This window comes from Onychostoma macrolepis, chromosome 15 (genome assembly GCF_012432095.1).
Source record: "Onychostoma macrolepis isolate SWU-2019 chromosome 15, ASM1243209v1, whole genome shotgun sequence".
In the NCBI taxonomy this organism is placed as follows: domain Eukaryota; kingdom Metazoa; phylum Chordata; class Actinopteri; order Cypriniformes; family Cyprinidae; genus Onychostoma; species Onychostoma macrolepis.
The window spans coordinates 623,704-645,603 of NC_081169.1; the positions used below are offsets into that span (position 1 = coordinate 623,704).

A 21,900-nucleotide genomic window follows, 5' to 3' on the forward strand; every position below is an offset into this window, starting at 1 on the left:
TTTGCCAGGTTGAGCTGCAGGTGATGTTCTTTCATCCATGCCGAGATGTCCGCCAGGCAACCTGAGATCCTTGCAGTTACCGTTGGATCATCTGGTTGAAAAGAGAGGTAGAGCTGTGTGTCATCAGCGTAGCAATGGTATGAGAATCCATGTGCCTGTATGATGGGACCCAGTGATGTAGTGTATGTGGAGAAGAGGAGGGTCCAAGAACTGATCCCTGAGGAACCCCAGTGACCAGTGTATGTGCTTTGGATACCTCACCTCCCAGGCCACCCTGAAAGACCTACCAGTGAGATAGGATTCAAACCAGCGAAGTGGAATGCCAGAGATGCCCAGTGATGAGAGGGTGGACAGGAGTATCTGATGATTGACAGTGTCAAAAGCGGCAGATAGGTCCAGCAGAATGAGGACTGATGATTTGGAATGGGCTTTTGCAATTCGCAGGGCTTCAGTGACCGAGAGAAGCGCAGTCTCAGTTGAATGGCCCCTCCTGAAACCTGACTGTTTAGCATCCAGTTTGTCGTTCTGTGAAAGAAACAGTGAGACTTGGTTGAAGACAACTCGTTCAAGTGTTTTCGCTATGAACGGAAGGAGAGAGACAGGTCTGTAGTTTTCTATAAGAGAAGTGTTTAATGTAGGTTTTTTGAGCAGTGGGGTTACCCGAGCCTGCTTGAACGCAATGGGGAAGTTACCTGTGAGTAGGGATGTGTTGATGATGTGTGTGAGTGCAGGTAAGAGTGTGGGTGAGATTGCTTGGAGAAGGTGTGAGGGGATTGGGTCAAGAGGACATGTTGTAGGATGGTTGGAGAGGAGAAGCTTGGATACTTCAGCTTCAGTGAGTGGACAGAAAGAAAAGATGGGAGTTTTAGCAGTGGATGTGGTAGGGTGAGGGTCCTGTGTGCGTGGAGGTGAAAACTGACCACTGATTGATCTAGTTTTGTCTGTAAAGAAAGTGGCAAAGTCATCAGCTGTAATAGAGGTGGAGGGAGGAGGTGGAGGGGGACAGAGGAGGGAATTAAATGTTCTGAAGAGATTACGCATGTCTGGAGCGCTGTCGATCTTGTTGCGGAAATGTGAGGATTTGGCAGTGTGGACTTTAGCAGAGAAGGATGTGAGCATAGACTGGTACCTACTGAGGTCCGACAGATCGTTTGATTTGCGCCATTTTCTCTCTGCCGCTCTGAGTGTAGTCCGATGTTCACGAAGAACCTCGGATAACCAGGGGTTGGAAGGAGCAGCCCGTGCGGGCCTAGAGGAGAGAGGACAAATGTCGTCTAGACAAGAGGTTAAGGTAGAGCATAAAGTCTCAGTAGCTGCGTTTACATCCAGAGATGAGAAATGGGTGGGTGAAGGAAGAGAGGAGGATACCACAGAGGAAAGATGGGAAGGAGAAAGGGAGCGCAGGTTTCGTCTAAAAGTAACTGGTAGGGGGGTTGGTGGCACAGGAGAAGCAAAGTGTAATGTAAATGTAATGAAGAAATGGTCCAGTATGTAGCGGTTGTACCAGAATGTTATCTGCAGTACAATTGCGTGTGTAAATTAAGTCAAGTTGGTTGCCTGATTTGTGCGTGCTAGTAGTGGTAAGGCGTTTGAGATCAAACGAAGCTAGGAGTGCATGGAAGTCTGTAGCATAAGGCTTGTCTAGGTGAATGTTGAAATCACCAAAGACTAGGAGTGGAGTGCCATCCTCCACGAAGAGGACAGCAGCCCGTCCAGCTCCTCTAGGAAGGTGGCTAGAATTTGGCTAGGGGACGGTAAATGACCACGATCTGGAGTTTTATCGGAGCTGATACAGTAATGGCATGAGATTCAAATGAGTTGTAATTGCATAGGGAAGAGCGGGTTGAGTATTTCCAATTGTTAGAAATGAGCAGACCAGTGCCTCCACCCCGCCAACTTGCCGGGGGTGTGAGAGAAAGAGAGATTAGTAGAGAGAGCAGCTGGGGTTGCTGAGTCTTCTGGACGAATCCAGGTCTCAGTCAAGCCCAAGATGCTGAGCGTGGATTTTAAAGAAAAGCAGAAATGAAGTCAGCTTTGTTGACAGCTGACTGACAATTCCAGAGACCCACAGAGAAGGAAAGAGGTGTAGTGAAGGAGGTAGAGATAAGGCGCAGGTTAGCAGGATTACGTTGCCGTCTGCGTGGGACGTTAGAGCGTGGTTGAGAGAGAACCGGAATAGTTTGGAAACACATGATAGAGGTGGCAGGAAGAGGATGGAAACGGAGAGTGTGTAAGGAAGGGGAAAAAGAAAAGATACTTAAGTGTGTCGCTCGGTGTCGTTGCTCGGTTAAATTCGCAGGAAAAGTCGATGGTCTTTACCCTCGTCTGTCTTCACACGAGGAGGCTGAACGCTTCCGCTGATGCTTCCGGCGTCAGCGCTCGGACCTCTGATAAATACAGCCTAACACACTACCGTGAAAACAGCTGTGGCCGGCTTCTGATTGGCCCAGCCAATAGCCTTGTGCAAATAACTCAAGACGAAACTAACACTTCGCTAGCAAGGAGCACTGAAAATGATCCAGGTTCCTTCTTAGCCGAGGTGCAAATTATTATAATTAACAGAAAGTGCAATCAAACAACGAAACCTCAACGAAAATGCAGAATAGAAATAGAAGGGAAACGAAAGTATTCCTTCCCAATAGCAAGTAAATAATTTAAACAACAGATCTATGACTAAGTATCGCAACACTTACGAGCTGCTGTCCGTCTCTTCTGGTGAATATTCGGCTTCTCCCGACTTGTAATAGCGAACAGGCAGTTTAAATACTTTTACAGTCGCTGTGGCCGGCTTCTGATTGGCCCAGCCAATAGCCTTGTGCAAATAACTCAAGACGAAACTAACACTTCGCTAGCAAGGAGCACTGAAAATGATCCAGGTTCCTTCTTAGCCGAGGTGCAAATTATTATAATTAACAGAAAGTGCAATCAAACAACGAAACCTCAACGAAAATGCAGAATAGAAATAGAAGGGAAACGAAAGTATTCCTTCCCAATAGCAAGTAAATAATTTAAACAACAGATCTATGACTAAGTATCGCAACACTTACGAGCTGCTGTCCGTCTCTTCTGGTGAATATTCGGCTTCTCCCGACTTGTAATAGCGAACAGGCAGTTTAAATACTTTTACAGTCGCTGTGGCGGCTTCTGATTGGCCCAGCCAATAGCCTTGTGCAAATAACTCAAGACGAAACTAACACTTCGCTTGCAAGGAGCACTGAAAATGATCCAGGTTCCTTCTTAGCCGAGGTGCAAATTATTATAATTAACAGAAAGTGCAATCAAACAACGAAACCTCAACGAAAATGCAGAATAGAAATAGAAGGAAACGAAAGTATTCCTTCCCAATAGCAAGTAAATAATTTAAACAACAGATCTATGACTAAGTATCGCAACACTTACGAGCTGCTGTCCGTCTCTTCTGGTGAATATTCGGCTTCTCCCGACAATCCCAACAATCAGAGAAAAAGAGAAAACAAAAAAAAACTACCAACACAGAAGTCAAGGCTCAAGAGCCCAACTAAAGCAGACACTGATCTCTAACATGGTTACTTCAAATGAAACAATAAATCAACATCTAAACCTTAGTTAATTCTCAATAAGATCTTCTGTAGATGTCTGACAGAAATAAAGTCAGTCTGGTTATTAATAAGTGGAGCTGGTGATGCTGTTTGTGGGGTTGTTTAATCAGATCTTGAGATTTAATGTATTTTATTTCAGTTGATTTCATCAAAGCATGTGTGTAAAGTCAGTTGTAGTTCTTGTGTTTCTCTTTCTGTCAGTGATTGTGTTTGTTAACAGCAGGTGTTCATCACTAATGCTCAATCAGCACTTAATTAATCACTTAATTATTTAACTGCAATGTATATCTTATTTTAGTGAACTCAACAGAAATAAGTTCAGAGTACTCATCACTATTAGTTTAAAAAAACTTAAATGTTTTAAGGCAATCAGTTTCCTCAAACTTTTGAGTTACCCTAACTTGTTGGGTTTTACAGTGTAGATAGATATCAATTAATAGTCTAATTCCAGAGCCTTTGAGAGATTTTGTTTTTCCCCAGTCAGGAGGAATTTTGTTTAAATCATTGATGTTCATATGGTCTTTTTATGAGAAAATTTACTAACTGAGCAGAGTACCTTATGATAGTGGTTTTCAATTCTGGACCTGGGGACACACAGCACTGCACATTTTATACATCTCTCTTCACTGACACAAGCTTAGTTTAGTTCATGGAGCTCTTTCCTAAGGAGTTGATTATCTGAATCAAGTGCGTTTAACGAGAGATATACAAAGTGTGCAGTGCTATGGGTCCCCAGGACCACAATTGTAAACCACTGCCTTTATGAGCAGCTCCCGAGCTCCTAGTCATTTTTAAATGTTTAAAAAATATTGGAGTTGGCCTAAATTTGACCAATGTAAAGACTCTCCCCCATTCCTAAACCTTACACAACCACATCACTTTGCTTGTTCTGTCTGAGGGATCTGGGGGCATGGTCTCATTTAATAAATTATGTACATTTTAAAGTTACATTCGTCTATCTGGTTCACTTTGAGAGTTCAATATTAAGAGCTTCAATGCATGCTCAGCGTGGAAACTTAACAAAGAAAAAAGTCAATGCAATGACTCAACCCTCTTTTTAGTTACTGTAGACCCTTAAGAGTTTTGTTAATAGGTTTTAAGCTAAATCTCCTCTAGCTAGGACACCTAGTAGTAAGATAAAATTCTCTGTGAAAATGGCCCCAGAATCTGCCTTTCCTTGAGAAGCTGGAGAACCACTTAAGATTTCAAAAAGATAATTCACAGTTTGTGGCCACCATCAAAAAAAGTATTGGGTGACTGATACAAATTGTCTATAAAATTATTTGTTTAATTATTTTTATTTGTTTATTTTTGTGTAGATTCAAGGGAAAGATGAAAAATAAGGAAGTCTGGGAATGACTGAAGAAGACCGCAGCGAGGGAAGGAAGTAATCATCACAATGTAAGTTCTTTGAGAATGTGTGCGTTGTTTATTACAAGTTGTGTTTTCATTTAAATGTAGCAATGTACACAGCTGGTCAAAAGATTGAAATATATTTTAAAATATAATTTATTTCTGTGATCAAAGCTGGATTTCTAGCATCATTACACCAGTCTTCAGTGTCACATGATCCTTCAGAAATCAAGAAACATTTATGATTATTTTCAATGTTGAAAACAGTTGTGCTGCCCAATATTTTTGTCTACACCAGTGTTTCCCAACCTTATTTCTGCCGCTGCACAGTTTTGACCTTTAAAAAAATCCTGCGGCACACCACTAAGTATTATAAAAATTAAAATAAAAAAACAGAAAGGGGAAAAGTTTTTTTTTTTTTCTGAATAATTAAACATTGCGTCATCAGAGTTGGTATTTTGGCTTTATATATGATCAGACACTTGCACTTAATTTCTGAAAATCATACTCAAATGGAGTTAACAAGGTTTTTGACGAGCGATTGACAGAGATCTGTGTTTTCTCCATCATTAGACCGGCCGCATCTGAGGCAGTAAATTAATAGCTTCGCGTTTTCATCAGTTTGCAGGTTATAAAGTTTATTGTAGCTATATGGGCACTCAGTTTCTCTTGTTGTTAATGATAACGATGACCAATTGCACTGATTTAAAATAATAACGGTTTTTGATAATCTTCCATGGCACACCTGACCTGTCACGGCACACTGGTTGGGAAACACTGGTCTACACGACTAAGATTTTTTTCTTTTTTTTTCTTTGGGAAGACATTAATAGCAAGGATGCATAAAATTGAATTAAAGTGATAGAAAATACTTATTATATTACAAAAGATTTGATTTAATTTTTTTTTACTCAGTTTTTTTTTTTTTTTTGAATGTTTTGAACTTACTTATATTATAAAATAATCATGAAGAAAAATATCACGATTTACACAAATATTAAGAAGCACAACTGTTTCTAGACTACGTTTACATGTGCACAAATAATGTGATTTATTTCCAATAATCAGAGTAAGGACTTAATCACATTATGATGTTTACATGTCAAGAGCAAAGCTCTTCACTCCCGTTTATATGCAATTTCCATTATTCGTATTATTTGAGTTGTGGTTATTTTTTTACCGCCATTATTCACATAACATAACCCCACTGCTCAGCACAAATAGGTGTGTTACTGAGTAGATGTGTTACTGGCCGCTGTTTTAATTTGTCTAATGCAAAACATGTTTGTATGTTTGTATTCCATACATTTTCGCCACCATAGCAAAGTGATGGCAGTGTCACTTCAGCTGGGTTTGCCTGCGCTGGATGAGGGTGAGGAGCAGAGACTGGTGTGCTGACAGAGTTTAGTGATTCGGCTCTCCAGAAATGCAAAGCTTTCTTCCCCATCGTTTCCCAAAAGCAACTATGGTCACAAGTTCCATACTTACCAATAGAGTTCAGTGGAACTAACGACCATAGTTAGCTATCGATGCTTTTGGGAAACACACCCCTGCAGGTGCGTGTCACGTCATTCACATACGTCACGAGCACATGCACACTGGTCAGAGAGGCAATAATGTGATTAGGTGCATGTAAATGCACTGATTGATAATAATCAGAAATGTTTCTTAAGCAGCAAATCAGTATGTGAGAATGATCATGTGACACTGAAGACTGGAGTAAAGGCTACTGAAAAATTCAGCTTTGCCTCACAGGAATGAAATACATTTTAAAGTGTATTAGAAAAAGGGTATGAAAACTGTTATTTTAAATTTAAAAAAAATATATATTTTACAATATTAATGTTTTGTACTGTAAATTTGGTCAAATTAATATAGCAGAAGAGATTTCTTTTGAAAAACATAAAAAAAAGAAAAAAAAGATTGCAGATTTTTGAATGGTTGTGTACATACATTAGCAACATTAACATGATGATATCCTCCCTTTCAGCTGCCAGAGAAGGATATTGACAGTGCAGGCTCAGGACAGCGAAGAGGAGAAAGAACACCTTTAACATAATTTTCTCATACCTTTGTCATGTGTTATAATAAAAACAATAAACCTGACTACAATAATATGGTAAATTTTATTAAAAGATTCCAGTTTGCAAGGAATCTGGAGTCTCTGACTCTGCACTAAAGGAGCTCTTTGCTGAGGAAGACCAAGTGCTGAGGAGGAGCCTTGTTCTACAGCAAAACACTGCATCAACCCTCCATGACAAGATGAAGAGTGAAGAGTCTCCCTCCTGTCCTTCCCTCAGAAGAGCCTGTCTTCTGCTGCTGGGGTAAGAACGACACTCTTCCTCTTCCTCGTCTCTCACAGCCGTCCAGCACCTAACCCTGCCTCCTCAGCGCTGTCTGATAGAGACTTCTCCACAGTCAGTAATCACAGATCACACATTCTCCAGAGAAAGTCAACACGCTCATTTTCCTAAACAAAAACTGTTTGTTTTTGGGGTGGGCCAAATTATACAGGAGTGATGCTAGAAATCTTTATATTGTTCATTTTACATATCTTTACTCTTTATGAATGTTATTTTCTTTATTTATTTTATCTTCTGAGAAGCCCAAGAACTATGGTTCTTTGGTAATTGTAACATTGTTTAGGTTTATCTTCTGATAATGAAGCAGTATTAAAGCACATCAGCACCAGATATTAATGAAGTATCTACTGAATTGTTTCATATCTTTTTATCATGTCTTTATTTATTTGCACCAAATTAAGGGAGTTGTATCAATAAGAGTACTGATAATTATTTATAATTTTCACTGATAACAGCATTATTTAACTATGCCCACCCTTAATGAGACACAAACTTTTTCAGTTGATTATATGGCATAGCAATCTATGAATTGATGTGGTCAGTTTTTTGTGCTCATGACTTGGTAACACTTTGCATGGTTAAAGAACAGGTGTAATGTTTTGGTTTAGTATTTGTAGAAAGTAGCACTGAATAAATGTTGATTCATGAATGAATGCATTGTGTTTTTGTCTATTTTCTATTAGAATTTAATGTTTTTGAATTGGTTTGCACTGCATGTATGTAATGAATGTATTTACTATAAATCCCCTATAATTAAATTACTGTTAGATTTTATAAGGTTTCTTTTTTTCACCAAAGATGAGTTTATTAGTTCTATATGTATTTCAAGTTAATGGTCGGAACACATTCTCAGGACCCAGACTAAAGGTGAGGTGTAAATATTAAAAATAAAAATTAACGTGGTATTTTAGTCCTTAGGACATACTTGGTACGTTGCTGCGACCAATATGATCCAGTACTGTCACATCCTCACAACGTGCCGGTTTGGCCGTTAGGACGTTCTCAGCACGTTCCAGCGATGTACCACTATAACGTTGCCACGACGAATATGGGAATCACAAAGTTACGTCGCTGGTACGTTATTTGGTACGTCGCTGCGACCAATATGGTACGTATTCATATGATATTTACTTAGCGACTTGGACTCTTGAGTAACATAGAGAGCACTAAAAAATGCCTTGATATTTTGTGTCTGTAGCCTTTTCAAGACTGTGTACGACCTCAAACTTTACTGAATGTGTAGCTTTCAGTGCAATAGTTTGATTTGTTTCAGTTGTAATAGTTGTAAGTGTAAAACAGCACGCCTTAATTTTTGTGACGATACTTAATGGGGTCTCATATCAAATAGATGAATAATCGTCCTAAAAACAAATACCGACTTAGTCAAACACTCTCAAGAAATTTTCTTAATTTTCATTTATTTCTGTAAACACTGAATGCTGATGGCTCTCAGAGAGAAGGCCTCATCTACAGTACAGTCATAGTAGTGACATATACAGTCCAACAAACAAAATGTGAGCTGCGTCGTCCATAATCCTGATCGTCTGACTTAGTAAAATGTCAGTCACAATAGATCAAGAGGAGGATTTCTGTATTCTGTACGAATTAAAGCAATTTTTCTTAAATGATGTATACATTTTTGCATTTTGTAATTCAATGATTTTTAGTCAATTTGCTTTGCGCAAAGATAATTCCTATGTAAAGATTATGTTTGAATTATTCTATAACATTTACAAAAGCGTGGAACATCATAGTTCTCAAAATACACAAATAAATATGACTGAAGTGGAGAAACAAAGATGTTTAGCACATGCACACATTGTAGATGCTTACGTACGTCAGAGATGTTGCTTTATTTGAGTCACAGAAGATGGCGATAGTGACTGATAACATTCTTTAATGTTTAATGTTGTTGTGTTGAAAAAGATTCTGTGGACAAACACCTCGATGGAAATAATTTGAAATGGAGGTTTGTCAAAATAATAAAAAAATTCAGTCAAATGTTCAATCATTTTCTTAAATAAATAAGTATGTGCTCGTCATGATCTCTTTCCCATGCAAGGATTAGCATGAACTTGCAGAGGAGTCTTAAAACAAATACAGACAAACAAACGAAATGTGAATTGTGTCATCTGCTATCTGAGCAAGATGACTAAATCCAGTCATCCTTTCACAATTGTTTATGAAACAGATTTTCTGAATTCTATATGCATTATAAACATTTTCTTGTCTTCCTATACTCTCTTTATTAGAGATATGGTCTCTTGAATGTATGAAAGGTTATGGATTAAATTTATCAATACAAGAGTGTGGAAATTTTAACATGCTCAAACTTAAATGAATGTGCAGCTTTCAGTGCAATAGTTTGATTTGTTTCAGTTGTAATAGTTTTAAGGGTAAAACAGCAAGACTTAATTTTCGTGTTGATGTTTCGTGTGTTCGCACATCATGGACAGAGACAAAGTTGCACTAAAAGAAATTTCTCAAAAAGATTTTCATTTATTCCTGTTATGATGACAGCTCACAAAGAGGTGTCTTCACCTAAAAACATAAACAGTCCAACAAACAAAATGTGAGCGGCCAACTGAAATCTTGATAATATGATAATATCGATCAAATCTAGTATTGTAAAAAAAAAAAATGTTATTTACAAAACACTGATTCTTAGATGAGACGCATCCCTGACAAAATCTGTTGGCATGCAAAAATACTCATAAATCTTTTAGCACAGCTATTTACACACATAGTATGAGAACTGTAGCCTACATTGTATCGACTGTCATAGTAAATTCATTACCAGTTTATTAGGGTCAAAAAAACATCATTATATTTTATATCCCTTTCATTTTGAAAATCACAGATGCTGGTCCTTTAATCTTTTAGTAAACCGTTTAAAATGACATGGTACCTAGAAAATAGTCAAAATGTACAAGTTGTGTGTTCTAGGTGAGAAATTTACACCAATAAAGTTTTCATGAACATTAGGAAACAAAATGTATCCCCAGTGGCTGTTAAACATAATTTGAAATAATAAATAATTTGACAACATAAGTCTGTCAAACGAGAAAGGTTCAGTCATACATTTACAAAAAAAAAAAAAAAAAATTTAAAAATTGTGTGTTTGTCACAAACACATCCAAAGAGTTTATACTCATGTGAGAAAAACACTTGGGTGCATTATCATCAGGCTGTTTTAAAGAAATTCAAGAATAATACTTAAAATTTTGTATACTCAGATTTGTGTGTGTGTGTGTGTATAAATAATCAGCCAAAGTGTTGATTATTTGTCTAAAGCAGGGCTTATTTAAAAATGTTTATTTGTTTGTCTTGTCATATCATGTTATGTACTTTTCATTTAAATAATATTGTTTAGAACAATGGTCAACCATTGTTGTTTTATTGTGCTTTATAAATAAAATGAACTGAACTGAACTAAAGCATGATTCTGTGCACATCTATATGAGTGAATGCTGTAAAGTCATTAACACAAGCACACAGAGGATACTGTCGTCCGTTGTCAGTTAGACCCCACAATCACCTTCACTGTCAGAAGTAAATGGAATAATTTTTAACTTAAGACTGCTTCTCATAAGTTTATCTATTCAACCTACAGATTAGTTTGTTCTGATCCTACAGAGGTGTTAGCATACACACGTTGAGATGATGAAGAAAAACATGTCCGGACATAGCACCTTTTTCAGACGCATATAGACATTTTCATCAATTGGTGAATTCTTTAATTCTATGTTTCAGTTTTCATACAATCAAAACAGTGATGTCTTAGCTATCAACATTTAGCCTATAGATCAAGCAGAACTGAACCGTTTAGGGGTTTGACATTAGACACGTGTTTGGATGCCTTCCATCCCCCAAAAACAAAGAACAACCCTCAGACATGACACCTTTCTTTTATCCCCAACCTGGAAAGGTAGACGTCCTGACAACCTTCCTTATTCAGAAGCCGATGTAGACAAGCCAGTAGGAACAAATTGGTGACTAGACAATAACATATGACATACAAATCAAACAAACATTGGTCCTCTTAAGGAGCCACTACATCACCCATTACTCAGTCATTTTTCCCACAGTCAGGAAGACCCCCCCCGACTAGGCATTAACATATACCATACAGATCAAACAAACATAAGGTGTCAATACACACACTTTGCTCAGCCATTTTTCCACAATCAGGAAGAGGCTCAACACCTCCAAGACTGACCGTTAGCTACAGGCCAGGAAGGAACGCCATAAAAACCCCATGGCACCAGGTGAGTGATAAAAACATCATAAATCCACTCATAAATCCAACAAATGTCATCTGTTCAGATCTTTTGATTTACAAACCCCTACTGTCATGTCAGTCAGGGCTGACAGGACCCCCGGTGACGTGACAGTCAGGGTGACAAAGGGGTCATATACCCATAAATCAGGTCAGAAATCTACCCAGGTATACATTTGACATATGACAACCTGTCGATCAATGCTGACAGGGTGCTCATAAATCCGGTCATAAATAATGGTCATAAATCATCATTGACATGGCGTATTGGATACAACTACTATGACAGTTGCTCAGTGTTTGGATGTACAAATGAACACCGAAGTATTTTTTTTAGTTCCTTCATCCCAGCCTATGGCTAGCATTAGCTACATGATAATAACTGCAACAGCATACATAAACAAACCAACTAAAGTACCGTATCCAGACACAATATTTTAAACTAACCATTCGGAGAGGTCCTGCTGTAGCTGCTGAATTGCAACTTCTTCATCTGGTGCCTAAGGAAAGCTCTTTGTGGGACTGGCTCGTAGTGGCTGAAATTCTGCACCAAGGCTAAAAGAGACATCAGATACAGTACTAGGGACCACTTAGGCCTATATAAAAGCATCCAAAAAGCAGCATGTCATGGGACCTTTAATGCAGCCTAACAATCCTTTGACGGATTTGAATAATAGAAGCGTATTAGTGTGTTATGTGTATACCATGTTAAAGAGATGGGTCTTTAATCTAGATTTAAACTGACAGAGTGTGTCTGCCTCCCGAACAGTGTTAGGTAGATTGTTCCAGAGTTTGGGCGCTAAATAGGAAAAGGATCTGGAAATTAAGTGTCCCCAACTGAGCAAGCCAGAGGCGACAGCAGCAAGGAACAAAAACTCCCTCTGTGCCAGAATGGAGAAAAAACCTTGGGAGAAAACAGTCTCAGTCAGGGGCCAGTTCTCCTCTGACCAGACGAACCAGCAGTTCAATTCCAACCGCAGCCAACCGATTGTGTAAAGGGCTTATCTGATCCCCGTGGTCTTGTCCCGATGGAGCATTTTAATTTATAATTTAATGTATTTGTTATATTTGTGTTTCATTCATTATTTGAAGTTTTTCATTTATATGATTTATTAATTTGCTATAATTGTAATGTATAGTTTAATGCATTTATTGTTTCTCTGTCTATTTTTATAATATATATTTGTTTGTTTATTATAATTTAAATGTATAGTTTAATTCATTTAATATATTTATGTTGTGTATATATATATATATATATATATATATACTATTTATTATTTTAGAATGTATTTATTCATTTTTTTCATATTTTATTTAAAATTTTAAGTGTATAAATGTATTATATTTCTATCTTTATATTGTTGCAATTTCTAACAATAATACTATTATGTAGTTAGGTATTTGATTATATTTTTAGTTATTTTGTTATATTTTTAGTTTTATTGTATTTTAGTCGAGGTCTTCACTGGGGATATGTCTCTGGGGCTCATCAGCAGTGTTAATTTGACACCGGGGGATTTTACTCTGATTTTGCTGTAAATGTATAAAGCAAATTGCTTTGTAAGAGTTTGGGGGTATTTTACCCCACCCAAGGGGGCAAAACGCTCCCTTGGTACAAATAAAATTTTTGTTAAAAGTCTAATAACATGAAAACTCTGGACATTTTTCATACTTGGCTTATAATTCTATGCTACAATCTCAAACCATCGCTGGTTGTCAGGGACATGTTCTCAGCTCCTCAGTGTAAAACCTAATGAGTGGATGCATCTGTCGCCTCTTTATACCTGTATGCATGGGGAGTGGCTCAGCATGTAAAATCCACTAGCCAAATTTCATTGGTATTTTCTCTTAGAATCAGAGATGACTGGGGCTCCCGAGTAAACCCCTAATGTCGAGCAACATAATGTCAGCTGGCATATTAATAAATATGATTGATTTCATTCGTGGATATTATCATGTTTTCTCCAGCTCACATGCTATACCTGTCTGTCACTAGTCTGTCGTTAGTTTTGTGTTGTTGCGTGAATGGTTGATGATGAAATTATGAAACATACCTGGAAAGAGAAAACAGAAGCTCTACAGGGGTTCAGAGAAATAAAGCAAGATCTGAAAAGTGTTTTATATGTATTTTATCTATCTGCATAATTTAATCTACCTTGCAGTATAAATATTAATCAGCAGACACTGAAAACTCGTAATGATCAGTAAATGCACAATAAACATTTACAATAAATGAAATTAAGTTGTCATTATTTCTGTTGTGAAATCAGTCAGTGGTTCATCTGCCATGTTTACATCTGTTGCCATACAACATACTCAACGGTGGCCCTTTTATCTTGTTTTTGTTTTGTTTTTTGATGTGGTGGAATGTGATTTTCTTGGCTTTGAATGCACGACACGTGACAGAGCTTTTGCTTTCATCAGCTGTAGGATCATTTTGTTCTCTTTCTCGGAAGGGTTATTATTTCTTGGAGAGTTACTCCTGTATCTCAAACAGTAGACAATGGCGTTAGCAGCAGGTTATGGGTTTGGTTCCCGTGTACAGGCTTACACTAAAATAATTATATCTCCAAATCTCTTTCATTAAAAAAAAATAAAATAAAAATAAAAACTTCAAAAATCTAAAGATTTTCTGCAGAATAAGAGTACAAAGCCAAAAACTCATCACCAAACACCAATGACTTGTACATACACTGTAAAAAAAAATCTGTTAAATTTACGGAAAAATACCGGCAGCTGTGGTTGCCAGAATTTTACCGTGAAAAATACGGTAGCTAAATTTTAGGATTTACAGAACTGTTTAAATTTACAGTGAAAAACCGTATCTCATTAACTGATACAATGTTAATACACAAACCTTTTAGTTAACTCATTTTATTTGCAGAAACCGACTACGCTTAAATTATCCAACTGCCATTTGTTTATAGACTAATATTTATAATGTTTATGTAATGTGAGTATGAGAGTATTGAGAACTATTTTGTTTAAGTCCATGAAGAAAATCTTACTGATTTATGCAAAGTCATCAATTCAAATCTCTTGCAAATAACAGCAGCACACATACATGATCAAAACTAGCAAAAACGTTCTCATTACATCAGTAACTACACAGTTACTGCCTTTAAATAAAGCAACATGCAGCATAACATCAGTGTCTCTCTGTCCGTCCTTGACTTAAACACAGGCTCTACTCTCCAGCACAATGGTGACCCACAAAACACAACAGGAAGTTGACTGTTAGGTTTTACAGTATTTTGCTGTTTTTGTCTTGATTTTACGGTGAAATACCGGCAGCTGTGGTTGCCAGTAATCTACTGTTTTTTTCAGTTTGCTTCCGTAAATTAAATTCATGGTATATTTCTGTTAAAATTACGTTTCACAGTATGTTTTGTCATCTCACACATTTAACCCCTTTAATCCCACAGCAAAATCCTCAGTTTTAAAGAGCACTTCTATGTGTCCACACTACAGAGTGTTGAAGTAACACTGAAGCAGTGATGAATTAATGAGAGAATTAAGTGACTAATTAAATTAGGATTGAGCTTTATTGATGAACACCTGCTGTTAACAAGTAGAATCATTGAAGGAATGAGAAACAAGAGCAGAGAAACAAAACTTACAGCTAAAGCCAAGATGAAATCAACTGAAATAAAACACATGAAATCTCTCAAGATTTCAGAAGAGGGTGATTAAACAACTCCACACCAGCATCTTATTACTAACCACTTTTACTTTATTTATGTCATATGTACAAAAGCTCTTATTGAGATTTTAGTTGTTGTACTTTCATTTGAAGTCACCATATTGGCGATCAGTGGGTGCTTTAGTTGGGATCTTGAATCGTGACTCTAACATTGGTTTTTGTTTGCTTGCTTTTAATTAGCTGTGTTTATTAAGCACAGTTTTTAAAGCAAAACACCAAACAAATCTATCATCATCTGGAGACTGATTTTTGTGATGTCAACACCAACATGATCTAGTTTAATTAATTGATTATCCCGTGTTAAGTCTCTTATTAAACATGTAATATGTTAATTGCTCCACTGATACTACAGCAATCAAATGTTGTGAAACAGCTCTAACCAGAATATGCACAAATGAATGTACTGAACTATGGCAGAACTTAAACACACACAGACATCAGCAATCGGCATATGAATCTCAAAATTGGTGACAATCAAAATGATATAAATTTTTTAAAAACGGTTCAACTCTGAACATCACAAATCAGTCTACTGAAAAGTAACAACAAAAACAACACCAAAATAAAAGCAAATAAAGAAAATATTAAGAACATTCAGCTGCATAATTTATTCATGCTGCAGTGCATGCTGGGAGTTTTGTACTGGCACCCAGCATGCTTTGCTGCATGAATTGTTTTTATTATTAATAGTCACCATTGTTGAGGTTCATGTGCTGATTCCTGATGTCTGTGTTTCTAAATGGTGCTGTAACTCTGAAGGTTTTGTGAATAAAAGGTTTTAAATTTTTTCATGGTTTGTCAGCTTAATTTGTAGAGTAATATTACTACCATAAACAATGTGAAAATAATTACAAATCACCCATATTGCTTGACACTAACTGACGATGACCACCGGCGTTTAAGTTTTAACCAAAACTACTTAACTACAATTTCTCTTGGCTTTTCTTGTCATAATAAATGTGCTCTACAAACACAGTTACAACAGCCAAAAAAACTAATTTTAAAGAGTCAAGGGTCAAGAGCATAACTAAAGCAAACACCGATCACCAAGATGGTGAGGTCAAACAAAACATTTGAAATAAAATATAAACCTCTGTTAATTCATAGATATATGACAGAAATGAAGTCAAACTGGTTAGTCACAAGTGGAGCTGGTAATGCTGTTTGTGGAGTTGTTTAATCATCCTCTGCTGTTTTATTTCAGTTGATTTCATTTAAGGCTGTGGCTGTATGTCAGTTGTAGTTTTGTTTCTTGTTCTTTCCTTCAGTGATTGTGTTTGTTAACAGCAGGTGTTCATCAGTGTCTGAATTCACTCATATGTTCTCAATCACTCTGTCTAGTGGACTATATAGTGAAGTAATGTAGGACTAGTGAATGAGGGTGTAGGGAGTGGTTTCAGACACAGTCTATGAGTGTCGACTCTGAGGCTACTTTCTCGAAAACAAAGGTTAGATCTATTACAGTTATTCACTGTATATAGTAAGGAAACTTACTCTTAATCATTTAACAGGTTATTACTGTGGTATTTTACAGTTTTTTACTGTTAAAATCACAATCATTTTTTACAGTGTATGGGTACAGTCATTTTAGACATTTCCAAAACTGTTGCAACAGAGATGGAAATACAACTTTTAAATACATGAATTATGTTTCCATCTTTGTTGGCACAGTTTTGAAAGTGCCTTTTTCTGTTCTAAAAAAGGTAGAACAGTGTATGTACAAGTCATTGATGTTTGGTGATGAATTTCTGGCACAAGTTCTGGATTTAAAGTCACACCAGAAGTGTTCAGCTGGGATTCTGCAGACCAGTCAAGTTCTTCCACAATCAATCATCTCTTTTTGAACCTTGCCTTATACACAGAGGCATTGTCATGTTAAAACAGAAAAGTGTCCTGTCCGAGCTGTTGCAATAAAATTAGAAGCACACTGTAAAAAATAATTGTAATTTTAACTGTAAAGTTTTGTAAAAACACTACAGAAAAAAACTGTTAATAGGTTAACAGTAAGTTCCCGTACTATATACAAGGAAAAACTGTAAAAGATCTAACCAGACATTTCATGTAATTTTACAGTAAAATGCTGTTAATTGTACAGTTTTTAGAAGTAAAAAAGAACAAATAAATTTATAATTTAGTCAAAAACTGTAAACCGATATTCCTAGAATTCCCTGCTTGACACTCCACATTTGAAAGTATTTTGTTTAAATAATCATGTTTTTTTTATGAGTTATGTACATTTGGGCTTTATGTTACATCTTCTGTTGTTTAATGAAAGTTTATTGCATTATTTAAGTATCATGTGTGTTACCATGATGGTGTTTTGTGTTCGCATGAATGACTCTGTGCACCTTCTATATGTTAGTATATACTTCTGCTTGTGGCGAAGCTGTTTGTGATTATCTTTGATTTTTCATGTGGTTTTGTTGTGTGTGCATTGTTGAATTTATTGGTTTACATTCAGATTTTATTGTTTGTCAATTACAGTTTTAAACTGTAAAATTTACAATTTACAAAATTTATTTTGCGTTCACAGTTTTTCTGTGTTTTTTTTTTCATAATTATTCTGGCAACCACAGCTGGCAAAATTATTTTGTAAAAAACTTTTTTTTTTTTTACAGTGCACAATCCCATACAGAATATCATTATATGCTTAAACATTAAGATTTGCACTCATGGAAATTGCTAAAGATTTCCACTTAAAGCTCACAAAGACTTGAGTTCATTAAAGTCACATACACACTGATTTATACACTGATCAAACAGATCAATAATATACTGTTATTTCACAGAAATTAATATAAAACAGAAACAGAGTTTTAAACCAACAACCAGTGTTATGTAGTTCAGTAGTTTTAAGTACAGATAGTGTAGAGTATGTAGTTTAGCGAAGTTCAAATAAATCCTATATCTTTCATGAGCAGCACATAGAAAATCAAACAAAATTCATTGATTTCATACTGCTGAGTCAATGACCACATGTTCTGGACGATTGCTGTTGTCCTCATCATGTCTGAGGCCCAGAAACATTCTCTTCTGGAATCTACAAGATGTGTTGAAGCTTGGTTTCTTGTTGCGAATGACAGTCATTATGACGATGATGATGAGGATGAAAAAGCCCACAACTACAGCAGTGACAGTATACTTAGATCGAGGATCCTCTGCTGTGTCTGGTAAAGATGTTCCTAATAAGCTCTGGTTTATATTTCTCTCTGTAAAGATACATTAAAAAATCTTTTATAACACTGTTTAAATCATAAACACAAATGAAGCCTATCAGACTGCAGACAGTCATATTCTCCACACAGACTTTCACAATATAATTTTGCTGCTGAGAATCTGATAAAACTGATTCTCTACACATAGAGACCAAATCTAAAAACTCTTAAATCTCAATTATGTTGATCAATGATGTGTCACTGTTTAGAAATCTTCTTAAACATTAAAATCATTGGTAGTCATTTATAGTTATGAATATACGGAAGAGCAGTCTTCTGCGTTCCTGCAATCTAAGTACCATAGCTCCTTCCAGGACTGCCAGGAATCTTGGAGTTGTGATTGATGATCAGTTAAGCTTACTGACCATATTGCTACGACATATATATACAGAGTTTTTATATATAATATATATATATATAATACCTTTCATGCTAGGAGCTTCAGTAACAATTTCAGGTGTAGATGGCACTGTTAAGACATTTAAAATCACATTTATTAAACACAAATGTGCAAAGATTTACTGAATGATAAACAAAATAGTATAGTACCTGGTATGTTCACAGTGAATTCTGTTGTGTTCCTTCCACAATTTGTTTGCACAAAGAATCTGAATTTTTCTGTCATTGCTGTAGCTGGAGTGTAGCGGCATGTGAAGCTGTTACTGTGATCACAGGGGTTCACAGGAGGCTCTTCTTTACAGATTGCCAAGTCATTATAGAGCATAGCGTATTGAAACATATACATTTTAATGCAGCATTCAGGGGGCTGCAATGAGACCCTGCAGGTGAAAGTCACTTCATTCCCCACAGATCCAGTCACATCATCACAGCTTACAATGAAATCTAAAAAATAACAATGTTTAATAGACCAACTGAACGATAAACAAGATCTGTTTTTTTTTTTTTTTTTTTTTAACATCTCATGAAACTATATAATGTTTCATGTAATAAACCGTGACTCTTTCATTAGAGAACATATTCATAAATAAAATCACTGCATTATGTATTTTTGTATGTTAGATTTTGATCTCTAAACATGGTAGCACTCAAGTGTAACACTATATATAACTTTCATTATCTTAGATTTAGTTTTTAAAAATCTCACGCAGTTTCTAAAGGAGATTTATTATCTTACCATCATCAGCTTGACAGACAGCATAAAAGGTCCAAATCAGAATGAACATTTGCACGGCATTTACAGCATTCATGGTTGTGATTCTGCAGTATAAGACATGGCAGAAATGCATATGAGAAGTGAAAATGAGGTACTGGGCTGTGTTCTAATGCATCTTACTTACTTTAGATCTTATAAATAAATCAAGAAAAAAGGGCGTAAGCATTTTGAAATATCTGGTAAATGTGCGAATCACAAAACACCATGCATGTATTAATGATTTCCATGTAGCACATTATGGATTAGTAAATACAAAGGGGATCATTTCATGTTCAGAGAGAGTTATTGCTCACCTGCGGTCTGTATGTCTTCACCGTCTGAGTTCATTCCACTCTGAGTCTCTCTGCTGCTTACACAAGCGTATATAAAAACTTAACTACAACTAAACTTTCACTTTCAACATGACTGAACCAGACAGACAGGTGTGTAAATAATAACCACTCTCAGAGTGATTGGCATGGTAATGTACATGATAATGTTCATGTATTTTGATGTTATTTCAACTTATATCCATTATGTTACATTTACATTTTAAATTACATTTATGCATTTAGCAGACGCTTTTATCCAAAGCGACTTACATTGCATTCAAGTTACAGTTTTTACATTTTATCAGCTCTTGCTTTCCCTGGAAATGTTGACCCAACATACAACTTCCAATAAAACTCAGAAAAAACACATTCAAAACATACACACCTGCTCCATGCTGATTAGTGAATTTTGGTTCATATGGCATTATTTTACTGCCAAATGTTGAGAGCGCATTTTTGTAGCGCGAAAGTAGATTAATATAATGCGCAAGCGCGAGTCTCCATGCTCGCACGCGGATTTCCTTTGCTCTTGCACAAAACCGGATGCACGCTCTCGGATATACGCTGCTCTCGAGCAGAGAGAGTGCACGCACTTAAAACGTGTCTCTCCTCTCGCTCAAAGTGTGCGTGTGCGCGCTCAAACTTTGTCCTGTGCACTCGCAAATCTCTTAGTGCTCTTGCGCTAGATATTAATCGTTTTCACACCTGGATTAAACATCAAAAGTTATCAACCAATCAGGTTTGACCCGATGAAAATACTAGGCCTACGTGAAGAGGGAACTGGTCCTGGAATTTCTTTACAATTTAATAATATTTAGTCATATTAATCAAATGAATATTAGAAATAGCTTTATAGATTTATAAAAAAAAAAAAAAAAAAAAAAAAAAAAACGGTTTGTCTAATCATTTGTTCAAACCCCTCTGAGCGATTTATCTAAACAAACAAACAAAAAGTATATGATTCTTTATAAAGTTCATACTTGGGTTTAAATATATATATATATATATATATATATATATATATATATATATATATTAGTGGTGGGCATAGATTAATTTTTTTAATCTAGATTAATCTCACTGTAATCTTGGAATTAATCTAGATTAATCTAGATTAAAATGGCTCATTTGAATTCTGCCAAATACATCAGAATAAATTCACTACTAGTAGTAAACAAATAGCAGTCATCAAGAAGCAAACATAATATGGTGGTAATTCGTGGTGTCGTGATAATTACTAGGCTAATTAATTAAATTAAATTATGTAATTTAAAATTACATAATTTAGCCTACCTAAAGGGGGCGTTCCGTTTTCCCGACATAAAAATAAAGGGGATTTAATATTGATAATAACATTGAAGACATTGTATGATTATTCTTTAAAGATAAGGTTTTAATAGTTTTAGTAGAAGTAGTCTATTACGTTCTGCCCATTGTCTTCAAGTGAAGCCGAACTTTTATTTTGACGGGTTGCCGTGAATACCTTTACATTTCTGTGTATATGATGAGGATAGTTTTTCTCAAATGAAACGCTCGAATTCTCATGAAGTGACTCTCAGAGCAGTTCTGGAGATGTTGTTCATGTATTTATGTCCTCATTTAGTGAGACGACAGACGTTAATATTGCCGCAAGCGTCGCGCGCTTCTGTATGAGGGAACATACAGTATGTATGGTGTATGGGGCGCCTAAAATAATGTAGGGGAAACACTGAGATTTCCATTGGGAAGCTTCTTAAAAATAAATTTTCCCTGAAGCAAACCCGGCGGCTTCATAGCTGCATCCATGTTAGCACCATAGACTTTCACTAGAGGGAGCGGGAGGTTGCCGCTTGGTTAGCACGCATACACACAGGTTCGAAGACTCGTTCTCGCCCCCTACAGTGCAATTCGGCTAGGTATACATCCGCGCTAAAATATCAAG

At 36.3% G+C, this 21,900-nt stretch overlaps 1 protein-coding gene across 1 annotated transcript; it reads right to left on the reverse strand.

Annotated features, from left to right (window-relative positions):
- Positions 1-17,725: 17,725 nt before the first annotated feature.
- LOC131520761 (uncharacterized) lies at positions 17,726-20,610 on the reverse strand. Its single transcript, XM_058745228.1, has 6 exons — positions 20,365-20,610; positions 19,962-20,014; positions 19,630-19,712; positions 19,044-19,337; positions 18,919-18,963; positions 17,726-18,488 (listed from the first exon to the last, which is right to left on the reverse strand). The coding sequence occupies exons 3-6, from the start codon at positions 19,700-19,702 to the stop codon at positions 18,232-18,234; spliced, it is 669 nt and encodes a 222-aa protein (XP_058601211.1). The 5' UTR covers positions 19,703-19,712; positions 19,962-20,014; positions 20,365-20,610; the 3' UTR covers positions 17,726-18,231.
- Between the last annotated feature and the right edge of the window lie 1,290 nt (positions 20,611-21,900).